Below are 25,454 nucleotides of genomic sequence, written 5' to 3' on the forward strand. Positions count from 1 at the left end.
TATACAAATTTTAATTCATAACAATTTCTCTTTAACAATCCTAGCATGAAGAAGATTTGAAATTAATGTGCATAAAAATAAATAATTAGATAATCAAAGCAATTCAAACATTGTTGTTTAGGTGAATTTTGAAGATGGAAATGGTAAGATAAAAAGTCTTCTAACCTTGTTGAAAGCGTTATGTGAAAACCTAATCGGCGCTCCAATAAGAATTCCAAACATTCGGAAAGTCTTCTAACCTTGTTGGGAGCGTTATGCAAAAACCTAATCGGCACTTCAATACGAATTTCAAACACCCAGAAAGTCTTTTAACCTTGTTGAGAGCATTATGGGAAAACCTAGTCGACTCTTCAATATGATTTCCAAACACCCAGAAATTCTTCTAACCTTGTTGGGAGTGTTATGCAAAAACTTAATCGGCGCTCCAATTCGAATTCCAAACACCCAGAAAATCTTCTAACCTTGTTGGGAGCATTATGCAAAAACTTAATCAGCGCTCCAATTCGAATTTCAAACACCCAGAAAGTCTTCTAACCTTGTTGAGAGCATTATGCGAAAACCCAATCGACTCTTCAATACGAATTCCAAACACCCAGAATGTCTTCTAACCTTGTTGGAGCATTATTTGAAAACCTAGACGGCGCTCCAATATAAATTCTAAACACCTAGGGAAACAAAAAAAAAGTTTTCTAATCATGTGGTAAAAGGTCCTAAGTTTTATTTATTTATATTTAATGAAGTTTTAAGTCTAAATTATTTAAATATTAATTTACTGGAAAAATAATCAAATATGCTATTAAACTTTTAGAAAAGTCTTATTTATGTTATCCGTTAAAAGTTTGGGTCATCTATACCATTACCGTTTAAGAAAAGGTTCATTTATGCTATTATTTTTTAACATTAATTTTGCAAAATGATTTTTGACACGTGACCAATAGAGCTGTCAAAATGAGTTGGCCCAACCCAATCCTAACGGACTAGAGAATTAAATGGGTTGGGGTGGGATGACCTTTTTTATTAAAGGGCCTATAAAATAGCAGCACAACCTACTCCTAAGCGGGTTACGGGTTGACCTTTCAACTAATGAACAATATTATCCTCTTAGAATGAGTATCGAACATTAACGTCTATGAACACAACGTCAATTCATACAAAAATCCATTTATAAATCACACACTTCAGTGAATACTTACAAAAAATACATTTATGAATCACACACTTTGGTGAATAGTTACAAAAATATATAATAGTCAACATAAAATTTAGCGGATAAGTGTTGATCATTCAATCATTTTTTCCCACAATAAACTAGCCGGTTTAAAAGATTTTCACCAACAAAAGTCAGTCCAAATACTTAACAAATCTAAATTTCTAAATATTACATGACCCATTAACTAAAGTTTTACGACTCTGCTTCCGTTTTCACCATCGATCACACTTGAATCAAATGATATTGTTTCCTTGAGAATTTCATCTTCATCTACAATTCACCATTCAAGATGATATTGCAAAAGACTTGATTTTTTATTTTTTAAAATATTTATTAATAAAAGCTTTACAAATAAAACACTATTAAAAATATATATAAAAATATTTCAAAAAATTAATAGCCCACAGGCTGACCTTTGATGCTTGTGGGTTGGCCCTACGAGGCCAAAGGGCTAAATGGGGCGGGCTAAAAAGTCTCGTTCATAAAGGGGCAAAAATAATTGTATAAATTTAAGGAATCCCATAGTGTAATTCAATAATTACATTCTGTCCCGATAAGTTTAATAATTACAAAAAATCCCTTAAAATTGCTGAGCCGTGATACTTTAGAAAGTTATGATACATGGTAAATGATACATAGTAACTTAAAACTGTTAAGAAAAAATAGGGGATAAAAACGGTAAATTTAAAGCTGTTACTAAAACAGCTTAATTTGTGGTAACAGATCATTAATCAGCATTAAATCAGCACTTAATTGGATATTAATTTCATAATTTGAAAATCAAAGATTGTATCAGTTATTTAGAAAACAATTGGAGCTGCCGAAATTTTTTTGTTGTTGCAGTGGGTTTTTGAAGATGAATACTTCGATTTTGATGAGATATTCCGGAATTTGGGTGAACGAATTGCAGTATGAAAATTACAAAATTGATGGAATCGTTGTTGGTGATTCAATTTCGTTTTCTAATCTCAAAGCAGCAATTGCGGCCGAGTTGGACATTGATGTATCAAGGAAAGAAATTGAAATTCGATACATTGTAGAAGGTAACTCCTGTCCGATGAAACTTAAGAACGATATGAGTGTTAAACTATATTTTGAACTGAAAAAAAATGAGCCTGGATTTTCAATATATCCATTATGTATTGACACAATTGAGAAGAATAGTGGTACTGTACGTAACTTTGATGGAAGAAGTGGAGAAATAACGTGTGTAGAAGGCACAACAAATGATACACAGGCTTTGGCAATAGTTGAAAATAGCTTAATGATACATGGTTTCAGTTTTCAGAATTTCATACTATATGAAAAACATGTGATACATGTCTATAACATGTATCATTGAATTAAATAAAACATTATAACATGTGATACATGTCTAATACATGTATCATAAACAGCGACTAAACAACATACACAAAGAATCTATATGTATCATCAACTATATCTGATGAAACATTTATTAAACTTAATGAATGATACATTATAACAAGTTTCAAAACATGTATGAGTAAATCAACTAAACAACTAATACCTTACTGATACATGATATCATACAGGAATTCATACTACATGCAGAACATGTGATACATAGCTACTACATGTATCATTACATTGACTAAACAATGTACACACAGATTCAACATGTATCATCAAACACAGATTATACTTTACTACACAGATTATACTTTACTACACTTATATTACTATGAAGTAATAGAACAATTAACAAAAACGAAAAAGAGAAGAATATACGAACTGATGATGGATTAACTATAAAAAGAGTCTGGGTTCTTACGATTCAATATTAGGAAGAAATAGTCGAATATGGATTAAGAATAAAAAGAAGAAAATAGAAAAATCTGCTGGGTTGAGAAGATTCAAAGTTATGAAGAAATAGTGGGATGAAGACGATTAAGGAAAAAAAAGAAGTGAAAGGTGACTTTGGTAAGAACAAAACGGTAGAATGCAGTGGAAGTTACCCTGCTTCCATATTTTTTGAATTTTGAAATTCAAAATTTCAAAATTTGTTCTTTTATTTAAATTTAATTAAATTTAATAATTCAAAATTAAAAAGCTGATTAAAAGGTTGAGTGTTTAAATGGAAAAAATTTAAAATTCAAAAACTGATTTAAGAGGTTGAGTGTTTTAATGGAGAAAAAATAGGCATTAAAATTGGTAAATGTGTATTATAGGAGAGAGTGTAATGTATCTAAAAACTTACTCTAAAATAAAAAAAATAGGAAATTATGTAATATTTAAAAAAAGTAGGGAAAATTGGAGAATATAAAAATTATAGTTGTGTATTTAAGTTATTTTTCCCAAAAATTATTAAGCCCAACCCCACTTATTTCAACGTTCGGGTTGGGCCGGTCTTGCGGGCTAAGCCCATTTTGATAGCAATGACTGTCATTAATTGTTTTATAATGAAAAAAATAGAATTCTGAACAAAAATTGAATTAAAGTAACCCACCCAAATTTTAAAATATCCCTAATTTTATTTGGTGGGTTATTTTAATTCAATCTTTGTTCAAAATATTGATTTTTTTCATTAAAAAATTAATGTAGTGACCGAATTATAATTGACTATGTGTCAAAAATAATTTTGCAAAACCACTGATATTCTGTTAAAAAATAACGACATGAATTATTTTAAACGGTAATGACATAGATGTGTCAAACTTTTAATGAATGACATAAATGAGCTTTTCTGAAAATTTGATAACATATTTGAGCATTTTCCCTAATTTATTTAGTGTATTTGTTTTTCTTCTTTTCTTTCACAATTATTTCCCAACTTTTAAAAGGTTTAATTAATTAAATTTCATATATAGTCTTAATATCATTAAAATATTTGTTAGAATGGAGGTTGATATTGTGTTTTTTTGTAATTTACTAGTCTCCGGACACGTGCGTTGCACGTGTATTTCAAATAAAAATCAATAAAAAAAATAAATTAAAAAGTATATAATAAACTATTAGAGAACATGATGTTTTTTTCTAGTGTTCTCTCGATATTTTCGATCTACTGCACATTAGATAAGATTTCAAAACTTACCCATTTATAAGCAATTAAATGTACAGACAATAGTCATCAACAACTAAAAATTCATGAAATTGATCAATCAAAAGGTGATTAGATATCAATATTTGTAAAATATTCCAAGAAAGATACATTAAGTTAAAGAATTAAAAAGGAAAAATGCGACCTTATTTAAAGTCTTCTTGCATCCTTAATGTGTGTCGTTACATATGTAACTACTTACTTAAAAGAAATTGTGATGCAAGTGACCTGTTCTCGCATAATATCAAAGCAAGAAAGGCGCGAAAAACAAACTGAAAAAAAACCAAATAGAAATCTCCGATCCTCGGAACTCAATGCTCCGGCAACATCTCCGGTCACCTCAATTTTCCACAATTTATTATAATCCGTAGCTCTTTTGATTACTTTTAGACATAGCTATATGAATTTGACAAACGTATATACCTTTTCACCCTTCAAGTCAAATTTTGTTCAAAGACTCACCTCAAAAACAACCATAAACCTTTCTATATTGGAGGTTCTTCTGCTAAGATGTCAAAATTCCAAGCATTTTGGTCAAATTCTTTCACAAATGATCTCCACTGGGTTCATCAGAGATACCTATGCTGCAAGCAGGATTCTCAAGTTTTCTACTGACTCCCTTTTCATTCACGTTAATTACTCTCATAAAATCTTCGATTACATAGATAATCCAAATGGGTTTATTTGTAATACCATGATGAGAGCTTATTTACAGCGAAACCAGCCTCAAAATACAATTTTTTTGTATAAATCAATGTTGAAAAATAATGTATGTATTGATAATTATACGTTTCCGCTTCTGGTCCAAGCTAGCACAGTTAGATTGTCCGAAGCAGAAGGAAAAGAGTTTCATAATCATGTTATTAAAACGGGTTTTGGACTGGATGTTTATGTTAAGAACACTTTGATTAACATGTATGCTGTCTGTAGAAATTTGGTTGATGCAAGGAAGATGTTTGACGAAAGTCCTGTTCTGGACTCGGTTTCATGGAATTCGATACTGGCAGGCTATGTTCAGGTTGGGAATGTTGATGAGGCAAAAGTAATTTTTGATAAGATGCCTATGAAGAATGTTATTGCATCCAATTCTATGATTGTGTTGTTGGGTAGGTCTGGTAGGATGAGTGAGGCTTGTCAATTATTCAACGAAATGATGCAAAAAGATGTGGTTTCTTGGACTGCTTTAATTTCTTGCTATGAGCAACATGGTATGCACACACAAGCTTTGGATTTGTTTATGCAAATGTGTTCTAATGGTATTTCCATAGATGAGGTTGTTGTGCTGAGTGTGCTGTCTGCATGTGCACACTTGTTGGTTGTTCAGACTGGTGAATCAGTGCATGGGTTGGTTATAAGAGTTGGTTTTGAATCATATGTCAACCTTCAAAATGCTTTAATCCATATGTACTCTACCTGTGGAGATGTAATGGCTGCACAAAGATTGTTTGATACAAGTAGTCATCTGGACCAGATCTCTTGGAACTCAATGATCTCTGGCTACTTGAAATGTGGCTCTGTGGAGAAGGCTAGAGAATTATTCGATTCGATGGCTGAGAAGGATGTGGTGTCATGGACTACAATGATTTCTGGTTATGCGCAACATGATCATTTCTCAGAGACTTTAGCACTGTTTCAGGAGATGCTGCATGAGGACAGTAAGCCTGATGAAACTACTTTGGTTAGTGTTCTTTCGGCTTGCACCCACTTGTCTGCCCTTGATCAAGGAAAATGGATTCACGCTTACATACGAAAGAATGGGCTCAAAGTTAATAGCATTCTTGGTACAACTCTTGTTGACATGTACATGAAATGTGGTTGTGTGGAGAATGCATTGGAAGTCTTCAACGCAATGGAAGAAAAAGGGGTGTCTTCTTGGAATGCTTTAATTCTTGGGCTAGCCATGAATGGACAGGTGGAAAGATCACTAGACATGTTTCAGAAGATGAAAGAATGTGGAGTAACCCCTAATGAGGTTACTTTTGTTGCAGTTCTTGGTGCCTGTCGACATATGGGCTTGGTAGATGAGGGCCGGTCCTACTTTAATGCTATGACCACACATTACAATGTTGAACCTAATATCAAGCACTATGGATGCATGGTTGATCTACTTGCTCGCACAGGGTTGCTCAAAGAAGCTGAGACACTTATTGACAGCATGCCTATAGCTCCCGATGTTGCCACTTGGGGTGCTCTTCTTGGAGCTTGCAGAAAACATGGTAATAGTGAAATGGGGGAGAGAGTTGGAAGGAAGCTACTTGAACTTCAGCCAGATCATGATGGATTTCATGTGTTACTGTCCAACCTATATGCTTCAAAGGGTAATTGGGATAGTGTTCTGGATATTAGAGTAGCAATGACGCGGAAGGGGGTTGTTAAAGTTCCTGGCTGCAGTATGATTGAAGCAAATGGCGCTGTTCATGAATTCTTGGCAGGAGACAAGTCTCATTCCCAGATAAATGAAATTGAAGAAATGTTGGCTGAAATGGAAAAACGGTTGAAAATAATGGGCTATGCCCCAGGCACGGATGAGGTTTTACTTGATATTGATGAGGAAGAAAAAGAAAGTACCCTGTTCAGGCATAGTGAAAAGCTTGCAATTGCCTATGGGCTCATTGCTATCGCTCCTCCTACTGTGATAAGAATAATCAAGAACTTGCGAATATGTAGTGATTGTCACGCGGCAGCAAAACTAATATCAAAAGCTTTTGATCGGGAAATTGTGGTGAGGGATCGGCATCGGTTTCATCATTTTAAGGATGGCTCTTGTTCCTGCATGGAATTTTGGTAGCTAATACCCTGTTATTGGCCCTTATGAAGGTTGTTCAACTTGAATGCCTCGATCTTCCTTGCAACATTAACTGGCCAGGGGCCACCATTCATGTATGATCTGTGCATAGGATCCAACAAGGCTATCTCATCTAACATATGGCCAAACCTATATGATAATTCAATCTTCATTTTGTTGATCCTGACCTTGGATATGGATATTAAAGCAAAGGCTATGATGCTTACACTGTTTTTGGCTCTAAAGCTCTTTCAGTTTTTCACTCCTTCTGTAATTGAGCTCTCATTTTCTTACCGGATCTCTTCACATATTTCAGATTGTGCCATATGATAATCCTAATTAATTAGATTTTGGACTGTAACATAAAAGGAGTTCATTGTCAAAATTGCACTCATTCTTCCAGGACCCAGGTATTTGTATAATCTTGTTATGTGTAGTGACAACTGCAGTGTGATATAGTAATATCAGTATCTCACCATGCAGTGATTGGAAAGTATCTTTACAGTCGACGGACAAAAGGAATTGTAGATGTAATTTCCTTGGACTGAATCGGAGAGATAACCATGGCTTGTTCATTTTTCAGCATACATAATAAAGGTGATATTTCTATGTTAATTTTGCAGTATGTTGAAGAATTTCAATAGTAGTTAATGAACAAGTTTATGCATATACGGTGGAAGCAAATCGGATGGGGCTAACAATGCAATTATACGGCCAAATATACCAGCAATACTCTTGTAAAACTGCCATGTAACATGATATTCTTATTTCTCAGAATCATGATTTGTTCTCTCAATAAGATAGAGAATGTGATACAAAGCAGCAAAGAGGGTTTCCATGAACTTGAGGCTATAATTTTAGTATTTCGCTCCCTTTCTAGTTGTATGATGTATTTTATCAACTGGGAAAATGAAGTTGAAATTTTACATCTCTGCCTGCTTACTAAGAGCAAACTATCTGATGGGGGTTAAACTCTCAACCTTGAACATTAGCATAGTATCATCTCTTCTGTTTTGTCGGTTCACCACAACCTATGCACCATTCTGGGTGTTGATCAATGATGCTTCATAACAACGTTGACTGGTGCATGTCGTGAATGATGCTCCACCTTTCCCATAAACAGTGAGCATTTGCAACTGACTGGATCAGAAACAGTAGCAATTCCAGAATAACCTCCGGACAAGACAATTACTGAACAGTCCAAAACCACTTCGATGTACAAGTAGAATGTGTTCCAACTCCTAAAGAATGGTCATACTCAATATAACGGATCTGAGACTTGGCAATATCACTTGAGCAATTTTCCTCCCAGAATAGCAAAGACAGCAGATACAAGTCTCTAAATGATCATATTATTCCTCAAATAATAACAATGTAGTCATGTTGGATCTTCCAAAATATTTTGTAAGTCAAAAGACACACTGAAGTTCATGATTCATATCTGCTGGTCCATGTTTGGCACCAAGCTGTTTTTGTTTCCAGACATGGAGATGACTAACGAACACAAGCGAATTTCAAGAAGATCACAGAGTTGTTCAATCTTCCCATAATAACAATGTCCCCTCACTGGATCTTCCAGGAGCATTTTAGTATTCAGAAACTTCCCTAGACCGAAAGTTCAGAATAATCAAGAGATAGCTTTCCATGAAATTCAAATGTACTATGTCTGGCAAAGAATGATTTTACTTTGTTACATAACCCACTAGTTCCACAGTATCAACTATTGACTAAAACTGATTGGTTGTCCTCCCTCAACTTTCTTCAAAAGACCCCCTCTTGTATAGAATGCAACATGACTTCTGAAGAAAATAAATCACCATGCCAACATATATAACAGCAAGCACTTAGTACCTCATTGCTGTTACTTTTCAAATTCCATCTTCTAAATCATGTATAAAGAAGTCCAAATCAGGAATATATCGTGCGTGTCTCATATGTTCGACCAGGATTTTTACAACTTCATCTACACAATCCATATGTGGACCCATTTTATCTCCAGCAACAAAACTATAGTTCTGATTCTTTATCTCTACTGAACTTCTCCCTGCCTCTTTCTTGGTAGCCATCCTTCTCATCAACTTCCTCATTTTTGCAGAGTCACCCCATTTACCGTCAGCTGCATAGATATTTGATAGAATTACATAAGTTGCTGCAATTTTTGGCTTCAATGCCAACACCTTTCTTATGGCCAGCGTGCCCAAATCTGGATGATTGTGTGCTTTACATGCTCTTAGGAGTGTTCCCCAAACAGATTCATCGGGATCAAATGGCATACTCTCTATCAACTTAAAAGCCTCCTCAACTCTTCCAGCGCGTCCTAGCAAATCTACTAAACACCCAAAAATCTCCGGATCAGGAGCTATGTTGTAATCATCAACCATTGACATAAAATACCTTACACCTTTATCTACAAGCCCAGCATGACTACATGCATTTAAAACTGCCTCAAACGCTATCCTATCTGGCCTGACTCTAAATTTAACCATCTCTTCAAAAAAGTCAACAGCTTCATTTCCATATCCATGGCTTCCATAACCAATCATCATTGAGGTCCACGAAACCAGATTTTTCGTGGGCATTTTATCAAAAATTCTACGTGCACTTCCAATATTTCCAGACTTTGCGTACATGTCTATTAAGGCATTGTCCAATTCCAAGTTCCCTCCGAGGCCTCTCTTTAAGATTCTTCCATGAATCTGCTCTCCACAACTCAAAATTGCCAAATTGGCCACAGCTGCTACAATGCTGGAAAATGTGAAGCAATTAGGGCTGAGACCTTCAAGCTCCATACAAGAGTATGTGCTGATAGATACATATGGATCAGACTTCTCATATCCAGCAATCAAAGTGTTCCATGTGATTAAATCCCTTTGAGTCATTTCATTGAAGCATTGCTTTGCATCATTTAAGCTGTTACACCTACAATACATATCTAAAATAGAATTCATTACAGGTAGATTAAAGTCCAATCCATGCTTGGCGATTGCAGCATGAAGTTGCTTCCCATATGTACATGAATGGACCGAGGCACAAGCTCTGACTGCTATTGAAAAGCTAAATGGGTTTGATTCACCCCCTTCCTGTCCATCCAAAAACACACCAAAAAAGCATGAAAAGTTAGAATACAATTTTTTCTATAACATGAGTATTCAAGAGGATAAAAGTGGCACTACATTGTATATACATTAACTGGCCTTTTGCCAGGATATATCTAAACACATACCGATAACATTCTTCTAAAAACACTAAGCCCCATATAACCATCACCACGATGAGTATATCCCGCAATGAATGTAGTCCAAGACACATCATTTCTCTCTCTAATCTCCTGAAAAACCGCGGATGCTTCATCCATATTAACACAACACGTCGCATAGACATCCAAGAGTGCATTAGAAACATAAATACTTCCACCCATGCCTTGCTTCATAACCAAACCATGAAGCAAAGCTCCATGAGAGTATGAATTGATCCCTTTACAAGCCTTCAACGTACAAGATAAGGTGAACTCGTTGGGGCGCACGTCCGTAAACCTCATCATGTCACAGAAAACCACCCAAGCACGTCCATGAAGATTACATGAAGTGTATCCAGAAATCATGGTCGTCCAAGCAACAACATCTCTTTCAGGCATTTCATCGAACAGCGTACGTGCTTCTCTAATCAGACCCCTTTCAAAATAAGATTTGAGAAGACCAGTGGCTAATATAGAAGGAGGCTTGGGTAAAAATGGTGGGTTTGAATGGGGTGGGTCGATTGCAGCACAAAGAAGAGAGTTCTTGATAGTTTGAGGAATTTGAGTACAATGAGTTTGGGAAACTAGCTTTCTTGCATTCATTGCTTAAACATAAATTTAGGAATAACACAAATCGATTTAAGGAATGTGCTAGATCACAGAAAGTACAAGTCTTTGATTCATTATGTATAATAGTATTAAAATGTGCTTCATTTGTACAAGTCGCTGATTATTTTCTAATTTATAAGTCGGAAGGAAGTTCAAACTTCTAGTTATGAAGGTTAACCCTTCGATGTTTAGCTGTTTTTTAATAATTTTGATAAAATAACCCTGGTTAAATCACGGAAAAACTCCAATAAATTTAACTTTATTGGAGTTTTAACTTCATAAAAATTTGAATTGATAAAGGTTTAAAGTCCACGAATCAATCATGAAGCTGCAACAGATTTTCCCACGAAGTTTTAACTCCCATTTAGACTTTTAATCTTAAAGGTTCCAGCATATAAAGAGCTTAAGGAAAAATGACAAAATATCAATCATAAAGGAACATTAAAACTCACTCCAATTCATCTTACACAAAATACAAGTAACAAATACAACATGCCAATCATCGTAGTATAATTTATATACAGACTAATTCCTGTTATGAAGGCCTTAAATGAACTTGGCTTCATTTCCTAAGTTGATGTACTAAAACAATTGATTGGCGTATAAAAGCAATGGTAATTCCATAATGCTGTGTGAAAAACACTGTCTTCTTTTCTTTATGTCTTGAGGTTGAAAAAACCCCCCAGACAAAAACCCTAATCCTACCGATTTCCTGTACATATAAAATGAGTTAAAACTCTGAAAGAATGATTGGTTGTAACTCATACAAGGATTTGAGACTTGGCCGCGCCACGTGAGCACTTTTTCCTTCCAGATTTCTTAAGAGCACAGACACAATTCTCAAGAAGATCATAGTCTTCTTCCCAGAATAGCAAGGAAGCTGTCTCTGGATTTTCCAACAGCATTTTCGATGTCAGAAAACCAGCTATAGTCCATGTTTGGTACAGCCGCGCTTGCTTTCCTGTAAATTTACCATACCTGGTATCATAATATTCAGGCCACTGATCCACCCCAAGCCTTTTCTCAGCTGAATCCACTGCCTTCTTAGCCAGGTCAAGCCTATTCATCTTGATGCATGCCAGCGTGAACTGAATGAATACAAAGGGCAACATCATAAAACAGCAAAGGTAGGAGCAAGCTAGCGATGTTTGTTACAGTAGCTTTAGCTAACATTACTTTATCATCATAAGCAATAATTCAAAAACCAACTAACTGATGAAAACTACGAAACAGACAGTAATAGTCTAATCAGGTTATATCTTTTCGTTCAATAAGTTTAAGTTGCTTCTTCAGTCAACCGAATGGGTACAGGTTATGGAGAATTTAATTTTACATATAATTCCGTGGTTGAAATTTACTAGGACAAAACTAAGATCACTTTTCAGTTACCTATTTATCCAGGACAATTGCAATGCACAAAAGATAAAACGTTTATAAGCTTATCAGGTTACTGCTCAGCCTCCTACAGCACTCCAAAGACTTGCGTTGTAGTTACAGTATGTAAGGGACATCAATCAAATGAATTCAGTGGAATGAACATAAAATCACGAGTTAGGAAAATAAAATCATTTCAAATTCTGAATGAAGGAAGAAAGAGATATCATTAAGAGAAAATCATCAATCAACACGAGAAGAGAATGTGACTATACCTGCCAGAGAAGAGTTGGCCAAGAACCCCCATTATGATATGACCAAGGTCTGCAACAGTCAATTTGGAAAGATTAGTAACTTTGACTCCTTAAATGCCCAAAGATAACACATTATGTAAATGGGTAGTAGGATAGCATTGTACCCACTTCTAATATACCAAAACTAACCCTGCCAATCCTTGTTACCCTATAAAATAGCTGGGACTTTATTTTGTCTTTTCACTTGAAGTCACTATTACCCATCTAACACCTTCTACAGACCCCTTCCTCATTTAAGGTTTGCGTACATCCTAACCTCTCCAAACTCCACTTGTGGGATTACATTGGGTATATTGTTCAAGGTTTGAGCTCTCAAATACCGTGAATAAAGAGAAATATTCAACATTAGAAGTTGATTAGGGAAGAGAAAGGGTATCCATTTATAATACACAAAAAGTTCACTGTGAAGAATAAATTGGAGAAACTGAAGAGGATGAGCCTATTTTTGAATCATATTTCTGTGATGTTTAAGACTCAAGAATGTAGTCAGCCACTTAACCAGTCTTGATCACTTTCAGAATCTTCAAATCAAGTTGGAGAAACAGGAAAAAAAGGGCTTAATCATAAATGTAAAATTAAAAAGAACTTTTTACCACTCACAAAAATATGCTAATCTCTTTTCAGGAAGTTACCCATATAGAGAGATTACTAACAAGTTCAGTATGACAGAGAAAGGAGTTCCTCTGTTGTCTTGACGTTACATTGCTATCTTGTAAAATTTGGAAGACTCATGGATGAGAGAGAGAAGATTAACACAGAAGGAGACGGTAGACGAAAGGGGAAGAAGAAGCACGTTTAGTTTTTTTAATTGAAAGACCAAAAGGCCCTGATAATTGTTGTGTTCTTAAATGACTATTGAGGGTAGTTAAATTAAAAGGTAAAATGCTAATCTGCTACCCTCAGTAGGTTAGCAAGACCTGACACACACGTTTATATAAATATATGTATGTATAAAGAGAGAGCTCACGTGTTCTTAGGGTCGCTACCAGTGATTATACGCCAATCTTCAGACTCCAGAGCAGGGTAACATATCTTAAGGGGCATAAGACCCACAAGATCGTACCACTTTGCTTCAATCAGATTCAGGATAGCCTCATTCTGTTTTGGGGTACTCAAAGACGACACAATGGACCACAAATTTCCAAGTGTGAAGAATCTAAAGTCCATGTGGGCAGGTTGTAAATTGCCAATAAGATAACCACCTTCCTCAGGAATCCAGTCCATCAACCAATGAGGGATTTGTTCAGGGTAGATGTTGAATTTGTTAGTGGCTTCAGTGGAATACTCCTCTGTCTTATATCGATATATTTCATTGATCTTTTTCATATCAACCCAATAATATTCTCTAATGTGAAATGACAATGCACTAAGTCTGTTGTTTATGGCATTCACCAAATTCTTGGATCCGTCATCCAAAGAAAGCAGCTCATGGGAGCACCTAAGTGCTGAGTAAAATAATGCCTGCAACATCAAACAATCCCAAAAAAGATCAAAGGGAGAATCATCGAAGGAAAACAATGATAGCACTTCAGATCACTCGCTGAAAATGTGCAACCCAGAAATATACAATACATTATTAACATTGTTACTTTTTATTTGGTAAAGCCACTCCCCTAAATACCTAACCTCATCACTGGAGGTGGAAGGATCCTTCCGACTAGCTATCCAACACTTGTCAACATAGAATAAAAATATTAAGATTATGCCACCCTCTCCTACTGTGTGAAGTTAAGGAAAGATCAAGTTCCAAAGTTTATACAGTTCAGCTATCACCAAATTCTCATTCACTGTAATATCCTAGAAAAAGGGGCATCTATCAAATAAGTATACACCAATGTCAGCATACAACTCACAAGATGAACTTAAAATATATCTTAAACACAAAAAGAGGAACAGGCTACACCAATTGAACATTCAAAAGATAATTGGCAGTATCAACTTACTTGAATCTCAAGTGGATGTCCATGAATACCCATCCGTCTATCTATCATGCAGGAACCATCAGTGACTAGCAAAGAAGGAAACATATCAAACCCATCAGACAAACACAGGTTTATTATCAGCTTTATGCCAGTCTGTACATCCACTCTTTCTTGTAATCCATAGTCACCGGTTATCTTCCCATAAGCTCTCAATAAGATAATCCACCACAAGCCTGAAAAAGTCACATTTTAAGATCTTTCAATATTCATTTAACAGATGGAGCTAAAGTACCAAACTTTTGTGATGATTCTTTTCTTGACCAATTTTCTTTCCTTACAGTTATTTATTTTTCTAGAGGACATCCTTCAAAGAAATAAATAATAAACTATAACTGCGAACTACCTCTTCACTAGTGATAAACACTTATGGAGACTAGAAACAATTAACCAAGATACTCTCTTCTTGCATTTTTTTAAAAAGGTTAGTATTAATACTCTCTTCTTACATTCAACAACCGATTTTCTACTTTGGTCCAGTCCACATTGGCATCCACTTATCATTTTTATAAAGGTGTACAAATGTAACAGTATATTGCTCTCAAGGAAAAGTTTAAGGTAATTTATACAAAAAGTGAACACCTGAGAAAAGTTCTCCTCTTTCTAAGGCAACTTTTTCTTTAACTGATCAAGTAACTAATAGTTCCCAAATGTTCAATCATTAGTTAATAAACAATAAGGTTGGATCCTCCTGTGAATGAGCAGACATTATGGGACTTACTATTAAATGAAGGGAATGAAAAGTAAACACACACCTGAGTCAACAGGTGCTACACGGCCAATAGCTGACTCCCCAAAATCTGGGTCTAGAACTTCTTCATATTTGTTATCATCGAGAGGCACTGTTCTGACTTTAAAACTTGCAGGCATCAACCCTTGCCCTGGACTGTAACAGTCCACAGTTTTCTCCCAACTCTAAATTATAGAAACCAACAGTTGTCAATTCATTTGCAGTAAATCAATTAATAACCCAGACCAATATCTACTCAAACACAGAAAAAATGGGAAGGAAAAACATGTGTCCAACCAACAACAAAAATAGTTTATCCCAATCATTGGTTTTTGACTAAATCTGAAGATGCATCAATGGAAGATCTAAACAATGAAATATATGTAGCTAATCATGTGATCACATAACAATAATACTATAATAGCTGATGCTATTATTGCGACTGGATGAAGGGATATATGGTTGAATTTACAACATAATCATGAAATTCCTTTTTAAAAGATCAATTCTCCAGTCTCCACCAAATAAGGATTCAATAAAGAATCTCAGAGAAGCAAATCATATACAGTCCTGATCTCACACTTACCTCGAGTATTTAGGAAAAACCAAAAAGTTCAGCCAGGTCCCCGACCCCTCTCTCCAAAAAACAGAAAGCATTATCAATTCTAAGTCCTACTGGTACATGTGAGACCTTTTCTGTGTTTTACTTTCGAAAGTAGGCAAAGGCGAGATAAACAATACTAATTATTATGTGAATCTAAAGCTACCACAACAGCACATCCAATTGGTAGAAGCAGAAATTTAATACCACAAGCAAGTAATTTTTGAAGACTACCTGCAATTGGAGAGTGTGAAGTAGAAAGTTTCTAACAATCTCTTTCTCCCCCTTGAGTAAAAAAGCGAGGGCGGAAGGAATAAAATCCCTAATAAATACTTGATCATAATTCAATGGCAATTTATCATTAGGATCATTAGCAGCAAGAGTCCCTATAGGGCTCCCACAATATTTAACAACAGCATTCTCCAACAACTTCCATGCTTCCTTCACCGTCTGTGACTCCTCACCCTCTTTCACGCTCTCAACTTTCTCATGTTGACCAGTTGCAGCATGTTCATCTAAATCAGCATTTTCCAACCCCAATGGCTTCTTCGCATTGAAACCTCCTTGAACATAAATCCTTTCAAAATTCTTGTCATTATTAACACGGGTTTTCTCAATGGAAGTTGAATGATTCCTAAAGTCAGATGCAACACTAGCAATAACACGGAAACCTCTCTTTGAGGTCCCCATCGGGTTAATGCCATTAAAATTTCTTGAAAAAACCCTAGATTGACCACAAGATGAATTTCGCATAACACAAAACAACTTCTGGGTCCGATTGATAATCCTTCCATTGCCCAAAATACGAGATGGGTAGCTATAAAAATCACATTTTTGCCTGAAATTAGACAAATTATGGGTCTTCTTGAATGGAAGACCCAGAAAAGAATTGCTTCTACATGGTATTAAAATTCGACAACAAGGCGTCATAGTTATCAAATTGATTGATTTCATACAGTAAATTATCCAAAATTTGGCAAATATATGGCTTGCAAGAAAGTAGTTAAAAAGTTTGTTGATGTTGTAATAATGTATTGTGTGATGAACAGATTTTTGTGATGAACAATATTTGAATCAGCAAACATATAGAGGGAAAAGAGAAAATCTTGGGATAAGATTAAAAAAAGAAAGAAGAGAGATTCAATTTTGGGAAAGAGAGAAAAAAAAATGATTCTTGGAAAGTTTGAAGAACTTTGGAAAGTGGGAATGGCTAATTCAGATGTAGAGAGTTATTTATAGCCGCCAGCATTGTGATGGAAGAAATTCATTTTTCTTTTTTCTATTTCGACCACTAGAAAATACGATTTTAGAAAAAGGAAACAAATAAAACCAAAAATAGGATGAAAAAGTTTCTTGTCACTATTGCTAGTTTTGGAGGAAAAAAAAGGCAGCAGGAGAATTTTTAATTTTTTTTTTTTTAGGTGTTAAACTAGGAATGAAGATATTTAGGATAACGTGAAGTGATTTGATAAAATGAGAAAAATAAAGTTGAGATTATTTAGGATATAAAGATGGGAAGCATAGATGTGAGGTGGGAGGTTGACAATGATTGGTGAAAAGGTATTGGGAAGATGAATAGAGAGGACGATGTGTATTTTGAGTTGGTCATAATCTTAAATAAAAAGATACGAAAATCGCAAATTAGAGTAGAATTTGATAATTATTAGATGTTTTCTTATTTTCTTGTTGGGGTTATGATAGGGGTGATCATATTGGTACCAACTCTCTTGCAAATAGTATTTATTGACACTATTCTTGTAGTTTCTTGTTCGTTGATTGTTATAAATATTTATATTTTTCATGCTTTATTTGTCACACTAGTTGGTTGTTGTTATTGTTCTTTGATTGTTACGACTTCCATTTTAATTTTTTTCAAACAACTTTGAGATGTTTAGAAAGCAAAAAGCCTATCGCAAACAACCTTTTTTGTAAAATTATATTGCATATGTTATTATTTGAACATAAATTTGTTTACAAATTTTTTAAATTCAAAAAACTTCAAAATAGTTATTTTCGCTCTAAATTGCTCACAATTTAAAACCATTGTATTCATATTTAAACACAAATTCAATTTTAAAATATCATATTTAATTTAAAATTACATACTATATCTTCTTCCAAATTTCACTTTTTTTTTCTTCACTTAATTATTAAAGATATTCCATGAAGAACTCCTTAATTAGTTGGGAGCGCTAAGTCTTGCATGATTGAATTTGGATTAATCTAATCCGTTAGTAAAGACACATGCTTCTATAATTAATAATTACTCATAATTTGTTTATACATTTGGAGATTTTATACCTTACAGCTAACAAATTAACCAACTCAGTCATTTAAAAAAAAAAAAAAGAAAACCGTTAGTTCTTAATTTAGGGAAATACTATAAAAGAAAATGTTCACGACAAGAAAAGCAAAGATAAAACGTAAGGAGCTGCCCATGGAATTTTCCACTTTGCACAAACGGTCAATTTTAGAAGCCAAGTTGCAAACTTCTCCAGTATATTTGTCATTTGAGATAAGAATACCATTTTTTTTTCCATAGGAAAATACAATCAGTACGTGTGAGAAATATGAGACATGACTTGTTGAAACAAAAGCAACGTACGTAGGAAAAAAAAAACAAATTCAAGAAAAATAGACAAGTGCTGGTGACCCACTAATTTAATTATAGAGTTGTTATCCACAAAGGATATGGTATGGCCCTCACTGGAATTCAATTCATGTCCACTCATAATTTGCAACAACGACTAAAATGTGTAAAAGATGGATGATTAACTTTTTGAAGTAAATTCATTTAGAATCATAGCTGAAAAAGTTCAATTTCCAAAAACTGATGTTAAGATTGATAACTAAAGACAAGCTTCCAAATAATCCTGCTAGCTCCAATATTATCACATTATTGGCACCAAAAAAGGAGAGGAAAGAGGAGTCCAAATGATCCAACTTGCCTTTTCCACATGTACAAAGTTAGGTTTAAAAGTAATGGGAATATTGAACACAAGCAAAGCAAAAAAATCCACATCGCTGTATCAGGGTTACAGAGCTTATGAAGCAATGATCAATTCAAAACATTGCTTCATCAGTGTTATTTTGATGAAAAATCTTTCTGAAATAGTCTGATTTTTTTCACATTGGATAAAAGATCATGTAAGAATAAGATTCTATCATACAGAGAACTCTTCAACAGTCTCAATCAACATCAAAGCTCTGAAATTTAATTATGACCTGACTTCATATTGCCCAGACCTGGTTAGAGCTCGAAATCCTTTATATGGTCGGGTAGGTAGATTCTTGAAATCAAGTTTTTCTATTTTCAAACCTGAGAGTGCAACACCCAAAATTTTAAATCCCACAAGAAACGTAGGGAATACATGAAGCCGCTCAACTCCTGTTTCCAACACTAATGTTCCAGTCATTGAAGGAGTTTTGTCTTTGGGCATCCTACCAATGGACCAAGTGCATGTCTGCACTAATAAATCAACATGTCAAAGACAAAACTAGAAAAGTTTGCAGATTAAGGCCGCCTCTATCACATAATTGTTTCTGTTATTTTACGGTAGGACTACAACTGACTACAAGTATCTTCATTCATTTACTTCTGCTTAACTGCCAGACACAAGCATTACTACGTACCTTGTTGGAAAGGATGTTTACTGTTCCATAATTTGATGTAAGATCTGCAGATAAAACGCGAGGGGGTAGTTGAAATTGAACGTTTATATCATCAATTGCCTTCCCAGGATCATTGCGTATCCCAACTAACAAGCTAATACGACATGTCCCTGAGTCTGAAGTAATTTGTGGCTTTACATATATAGGGGTGCTCTTCAACTTCTTTATTCTGCATGGTGTAGATTAGAGAGGGAGAAAAAAAAGTTTAGACAAGGTAAACGCTGCAAAGAAGTGAAATCTTTAATGCAATCCTATAGTGAACACACATGCTTGGTTTACAATTTGCCATTTCTTGTAATTCATGTTTGGTGGATGCACATTGTAGTTTCAAAATCCACACATAACCCCATCAACAATGGATCAACTGCCACTACTTGTGAATACATCTCATTAAATAGTAATTATCGGAAAAAGACATACCTTTCCTTCTGAAAATACAGTGCATTTATAAATACTTCAGGTTTCATTATGCATGCATTGACAGTTCAACTTTCGTTATTGGAAGGAGCAAGTTAGCAGCATGAAATTTAGTCGGAGTTTCAATATTGACAAATATTTTCATTTCATCAAAAAGGTTTTTTTTTTTTGCTGGGTTGACCCTCCTTACCAAGCAAGCAAGGGGTTAATTTTATGGGTTCCAGTATCAGAGGGAATAAATAGAAGATAACTCTATGATGTACAAGTACATACCAAATGTAAGCACAAGATTAGAGTACTTTTTACATAAAGTCAAAACCACCAAATTTTGATCATGAGTGGAGGCAACTGCACTAGTTAACACCACAAACCTGTAGCTCATGAGCTTGAATTGTCCATCAGGAGGAACAAAAGACAGAATTTGGTTTGATTCCCATGGTCGTAGTCGAACACAAGGATGGAATCTTACATCATTCAGGATGGAAGTATTTGCAAATGAAAGGGTAAGATCAGGAAGACCAGAAAGATGAGAATTCACTTGAACTTCACCATAGATCTCACATTTCACCAGAACCCCGTCTCTGAGAAGCATAAAAAAACTAGAATCAGAAGCCTTAGGTAATTGGCTATTCCTGTAAACCCTAGTTCAAGAATATAACAAATAAGAAAAAGATGCTCCAATGGTCAAGTGTATTCAGACTTAGAACCCCCAATTTCGAAAAGCAATCCATTATTCGGCATATCGTGAAGAAGAAAACAAAATCAATTTGGTCACAGCAAAGAGAAGAATGTGGCATGGAAAAAGTCAGGTCTTCTGGGCAGATTCCACTATCCGCCTTAGGTGCAGTTACATTGCCCATAAAAGAGAAAGGAATGTCCGCGTGTTTTATATGAAGAGAAGTTTGTTCAGAAAAGCAATTAAGAAACTCTTATTTGTCCTGCAAATATCACAGAACATACAAGAAATGGATTTCTTTTTCCTTCATTTTACTTCACGGCAGTCTTCAAGAAGTTCAGTTTCTAGTAACTTTCTTGAAAATTCAGAGGAAGTCTTGGAATTCTCTTTTGTATATATATAATGGTCTAGGGTTCACTTTTATAATACAACAGATTGATAGAAAGGAAATGCTCATCGAAACAATATAAGAAATGTAACTTATATACTTTGACAAGCACACATATACATGTGTATGCATACTATAATACATTTCAATTCTCAAGGATGCTGCCAGATTCCCCTGAAGAAGCCATTTGTACTAGTGCACAAAAGCATGCCTTTTATGTGGCATGAAGCAGATCATAACTCTATGGCTCCCGCTGACGGTTGACTCCACATCGAAATAGTTTAAACTTTAAGCATAATGGAGAATAGAATACTAAACTACTTAAACATTTACCTTGATAGAACAAAGATGACGTCAAAGTTAATTTGAATGGTTAGATGAATTTGAACCCTCAAAAATGGTATAATATAATAATAGAAAAGTGTGGAACATTTTGAGATATTACCTAGTAGAAAAATGTCACATGAATTGAAATAGTGGAAAGAGTTCATAGGTAACATGGAAAGAAAAAAGTGTTACCTTCAAAATTAACCTGCGCCAGTTTTCACACTATCCTTTTAAGATCACTCTTTGATTCTTGAAATCTTAACCTCTAGATGTTTTTATGTGAGATTTTAACCTCTAGGGTATACCCGAGATTGCTTCGAAGTAGCATATCATTGTGTTTACCCTTCACCTTTTGTGATACAATGGGTTACGTCATGTCAAACTTAAAAGTTTGATGATAAATATAAGATTTTAAAGATATTAATAGACAGATTCTCACATACTGAGAAATAAGGAGCTGCAAATGGAGGTTAAGTGATAGTAAGATATAAACCTATTTATAGTAGCATCCATTTCTTCAACTAAATCAACATAAATTTCATTGCTTGAATGCTTCAGGTCTGTTTTTCTCCAAGGAACACAAGATCCTGTTGCACCTGGAAGTGTGTTGCTCATGTTGGAAGTGTTACCAGTCACAACACTCAATACTTTGCTTACGATATTTGGAGGAGCTATCATTTCCCTTAGTATATTAGGTTCTGTAGTAAGAGGGAAACCATTGTCTATCATCTCATCCAAAAGCTGCATATCAAAACAAATGTTAAGGCCATAGTCAATTTGAAGTCCACCAGCATATAATTAGTGTGTCGAAGGAAATTTAACAAGACAGTTTGGGAGGAAAATCTTCCTCATTCTGTGTCCACAGAAGTTTTAGTTCTCTCTACTTTTGCTGAAGTTCTTAGAAGAATCCAACACCTGTTTAGAGTTCTGTCCCACGGCAATTTTTTATTAAGCTATTCTTTGAAGTCTCAAGGATCTACCAGATATTTCAAGCTTCAGTAAATGGAACATCTCACAGCAGGTAGGGCCATAGCTCATAGGGGGGTTTGGAAGGAAAGAAAAGCCAGCTTTATGCAGTGTTCAGCATGTTAGCAGTCACCTAGTGTATTTGGCCTAATGCGATGAGCGAGCACTTTAGGATCTTTACAAGCCAGAATTTGGCAGGTTCTTCTTTTTTCTTTTTAGAACTGCCTCTTTTGTGCATCAATAAATATCATGGTAACAGGCTCTACAGTTGCACTGGTAGTTGGTCAACTGGTAATTTCGGCCAAAAGCCAACAAAAGTTTTGGAGTGGAAAAATTAATACAAAAACTGTACAGGAACATGTCAATAGTATAGGTTAACAGACAACATTTGTGATTGCACTAAAGTATGTGAATAAACAATTAGTAGGAAAGAATTGACAAGGAAAAAGAAGAAAAAGAAAAGGGAGTTGAGAAATTCAACCAAATCACTCTATAGAATCTGACTGTACATTGTGATGGACTGAAAGTACAGCTTGTTTAACATCTTCTTACTTTGATGGTTTTTAAAAGGTTTAACTTAGCCTGGTTAGCATCTTTCCAAGCTTCCTAACAAAATTTTTTTTTTTTTTTTGGTAAGAAAAGTATCTTTACAAAATATATTTTGCAGCAAGCAATTCCAAAAAAAGAGCTTGGAGATGTCAATTACCTCATATACAATCACAAAATTATCCTTTATCAAATCTTCATTCAACCCTCCAAGATATTCTGACAGGACATCAGCTACTCTGCACAAGAACTAGAAATTAAATAGTTAAATTATCAATAAGGCCCTCATTTGCAGAGATGATACAGGGGTTCAAAGTTAATAAGCAAACTGTAGTAGCCAACTAGCCTCCCTGTGTTCACCTAGCAGCAAAAGACTACAATAGCTAGAGCTAAAACTTTGACATATCGATTCAATGAATCAGTTAGCAGAAAAAGCTCAACTGCCAGGTGCAAGGACTTCCAATAGTATGACTGGACTCTTACAGATCTAATCCATGTAACCAATAAGAAAAGCCCACAAAGGGCATACCTACTATGGCGACAGCAAATATAAGGTTTAATGAACTCTACTACGACAAACACATCTAACATACATTTATATATTGTGGATGAAGGGGGCTCTACACCATAATTTGTTTGCCTTCCAATAACCAATTACTATAACATACTAGTGTAAATAATCTTGAGAGTCACACATTAAAGGGTCCTTCTCTTCTGATAACCACAAAATTCCGTGAGTTAGCTGGTCCAATACCGGTTAGCTCACAGGTCAAAACCGGGGAAGTATCCGCCACACTATTTTACTTCCACTTACGTACCATGCTCCTATCATTTTGATGACCAACATACCATGCTCCTATTCAGTGGCTAGGTTCAATCTCACATCGGAGTTGCATCCTTCTCACTGAACCAAAGCCCAGGGGCCAAAATGCTATGTTTTTATCTCAAATCCTTCAATATCCTCTCGACGTACTAATCAAATAGAATACTTTCAGTTGAGATTGAAAGCAATAGTATGCTAGGATGTTCATATTTTAAATTGGTAAGAATTACAAGAGGCATCACCATTTAACATATTCTGGTCAGGTGTTTAGTAGTTCCAAGACAATTCCATTAAACCCATCTTGTCTCATAATCTTATTTTAGAAGAAATCAATCCCGCAGCAACAACATAAAATAACCAAGTGTATTACCTCAATTGCCATTAAAGGTGGCATTTCCACTTGGGTGCACGCCAAGAAGGTAACTCCTTCACGATTAACTTGGAAAAGGTAATGCGTTGGTGAAGCAATCACCGGTAAATGCTGCGACAAGCCAAAACTTTTTTCAAGATAAAGTTTCAAACTTGGTCAAGCAAAAAACACCAGTAAATTCAAGATCAAAAATCTTGATTTTCTCTATACACTCAGTTTTATAGCATCTTTAACTATAACGTTGGAACAAATTACTGTTATGCCCCTACCTTGAAGGAATCACCTTGAGCAATTGACTGATCCCAAAACCAGGAACATATTGCTCTATCAACCCAGTGTCCAGTAAGCTGTTTTTCCAGCATCACTTCCCTACAGAGTCATTGAATTACACAGATCTTCAGTAACAAACTTCAAATCAAATGCCCAGTGATTCAATATCCCAATAAATACAAATTAAAATGTAAAGAACCCCTTTTTTAATTACGATTAATATGAATTTGACGGAGATTAAGAAGAAGAAGAAGAAGAAGGGAAGGATACCCGGAATCGGAGAGAAGAAAAATGCATTGCAACATAACTTTGCTTTCTTTACTCTGAAATGGAGTTGGAACCAATTCACCTCTCTTCTTTCTCAGCCGATATCATTATTCTTATTTCCTAATTAAATAAATAATCAAAAAGTTTAATATGGGAAAAAAGAAAAATAGAAAAATGACAAAAAAAGGTCCCTTATTTTGTTAATATATCAAAATAATCCCTTATGTATCAATACGAACAGTTTTGATCCTATAAGTTTGTACTTTACATGAATTTTTGTTTTGATGCCATGTTAAATGTTAAATTAGATATTAAACTTAATCCATCTCAAAAACTAATTAAAAGAAAAAGGATTTCTCAAACCTTATTATTAGGACTAAGTCGATTCATCTCATTATGCATGTTTTCGACATTCCTTTAACAAATCATAATTGTAGTTTTAACACTATCTACATTTTGTCTTAATATAATAGTGAATAATGTGTATATATTCTACGTATTATTTAATGAAAAAATTTAAAAATTGTAGATCCTTCACAAAATTACGATAAGCATTGAGTTATTATTATTGAATTTTAAATTCAAAATAATGTCAAGACAACTTTTTCGCAATTTAATTTGTCTTATAAAAAATTAATACAGATTATTGGACATATTTACTATTTTAGATTTTCATCATGATATTCTTAAAACGAAGCAGTAGAAAAAAATACGATAAAATAGTTCATTTATAATCCTACGATTAAAACCTTATTTAATTTGAATTATCAGTATTAGAATAAAATATAATGTACTATTATCACCTTATCGATCCAATAAAAACTTGAAAAAATA

The 25,454-nt window shown here is 34.7% G+C and overlaps 4 protein-coding genes across 5 annotated transcripts; 1 reads left to right on the top strand and 3 right to left on the bottom strand.

Moving 5' to 3' along the window:
• Nucleotides 1-4,432: 4,432 nt before the first annotated feature.
• Nucleotides 4,433-7,424, top strand: LOC101248527 (pentatricopeptide repeat-containing protein At3g62890-like). Its single transcript, XM_010315374.4, has one exon. It carries the CDS (start codon nt 4,672-4,674, stop codon nt 7,057-7,059), a length of 2,388 nt encoding a protein of 795 aa, XP_010313676.1. The 5' UTR covers nt 4,433-4,671; the 3' UTR covers nt 7,060-7,424.
• A 367-nt stretch (nt 7,425-7,791) lies between these two features.
• On the bottom strand, nt 7,792-11,133 carry LOC101248822 (putative pentatricopeptide repeat-containing protein At1g56570). Its single transcript, XM_004231252.5, has 2 exons — nt 10,280-11,133; nt 7,792-10,136 (listed from the first exon to the last, which is right to left on the bottom strand). Exons 1-2 carry the CDS (start codon nt 10,892-10,894, stop codon nt 8,925-8,927), a joined length of 1,827 nt encoding a protein of 608 aa, XP_004231300.1. The 5' UTR covers nt 10,895-11,133; the 3' UTR covers nt 7,792-8,924.
• Nucleotides 11,134-11,324: 191 nt separating this feature from the next.
• LOC101255835 (alkaline/neutral invertase A, mitochondrial) lies at nt 11,325-18,245 on the bottom strand. The gene is made up of 6 exons (XM_004230281.5): nt 16,133-18,245; nt 15,323-15,482; nt 14,532-14,743; nt 13,556-14,049; nt 12,550-12,598; nt 11,325-11,988 (listed from the first exon to the last, which is right to left on the bottom strand). The coding sequence occupies exons 1-6, from the start codon at nt 16,850-16,852 to the stop codon at nt 11,662-11,664; spliced, it is 1,962 nt and encodes a 653-aa protein (XP_004230329.1). The 5' UTR covers nt 16,853-18,245; the 3' UTR covers nt 11,325-11,661.
• A 602-nt stretch (nt 18,246-18,847) lies between these two features.
• Nucleotides 18,848-24,762, bottom strand: LOC101256128 (AP-3 complex subunit mu). 2 transcript variants are annotated; one of them, NM_001366557.1, is made up of 8 exons: nt 24,624-24,732; nt 24,353-24,452; nt 24,084-24,194; nt 23,051-23,140; nt 21,872-22,119; nt 20,359-20,568; nt 19,532-19,739; nt 18,848-19,362 (listed from the first exon to the last, which is right to left on the bottom strand). In NM_001366557.1, exons 1-8 carry the CDS (start codon nt 24,656-24,658, stop codon nt 19,117-19,119), a joined length of 1,248 nt encoding a protein of 415 aa, NP_001353486.1. In that variant the 5' UTR covers nt 24,659-24,732; the 3' UTR covers nt 18,848-19,116. The 2 variants fall into 2 exon arrangements, with proteins under 2 accessions (NP_001353486.1, XP_069153030.1); XM_069296929.1 differs by having other exon boundaries at nt 18,871-19,367; nt 24,624-24,762.
• Between the last annotated feature and the right edge of the window lie 692 nt (nt 24,763-25,454).

The sequence above is a fragment of the Solanum lycopersicum genome, chromosome 1 (assembly GCF_036512215.1).
Source record: "Solanum lycopersicum chromosome 1, SLM_r2.1".
Classification (NCBI taxonomy): domain Eukaryota; kingdom Viridiplantae; phylum Streptophyta; class Magnoliopsida; order Solanales; family Solanaceae; genus Solanum; species Solanum lycopersicum.

Excerpts from the sequence above, each read along its gene's own strand:
- LOC101248822 (XM_004231252.5), bottom strand. The coding sequence starts at position 10,894 with ATGAATGCAAGAAAGCTAGTTTCCCAAACTCATTGTACTCAAATTCCT. Across the intron at positions 10,137-10,279 it reads TTTTTAGAAGAATGTTATCG|GAAGGGGGTGAATCAAACCC; the intron begins GTATGTGTTTAG and ends TTGGATGGACAG.
- LOC101256128 (NM_001366557.1), bottom strand. The coding sequence starts at position 24,658 with ATGTTGCAATGCATTTTTCTTCTCTCCGATTCCGG. Across the intron at positions 23,141-24,083 it reads CACCTTTAATGGCAATTGAG|TTCTTGTGCAGAGTAGCTGA; the intron begins GTAATACACTTG and ends TTTAATTTCTAG. Across the intron at positions 19,363-19,531 it reads TAAACATCCTTTCCAACAAG|ACATGCACTTGGTCCATTGG; the intron begins GTACGTAGTAAT and ends TTATTAGTGCAG.
- LOC101248527 (XM_010315374.4), top strand. The coding sequence starts at position 4,672 with ATGAATTTGACAAACGTATATACCTTTTCACCCTTCAAGTCAAATTTT.
- LOC101255835 (XM_004230281.5), bottom strand. The coding sequence starts at position 16,852 with ATGAAATCAATCAATTTGATAACTATGACGCCTTGTTGTCGAATTTTA. Across the intron at positions 14,050-14,531 it reads GACATCCACTTGAGATTCAA|GCATTATTTTACTCAGCACT; the intron begins GTAAGTTGATAC and ends TTGATGTTGCAG. Across the intron at positions 12,599-13,555 it reads GGTAGCGACCCTAAGAACAC|ACCTTGGTCATATCATAATG; the intron begins GTGAGCTCTCTC and ends TGACTGTTGCAG.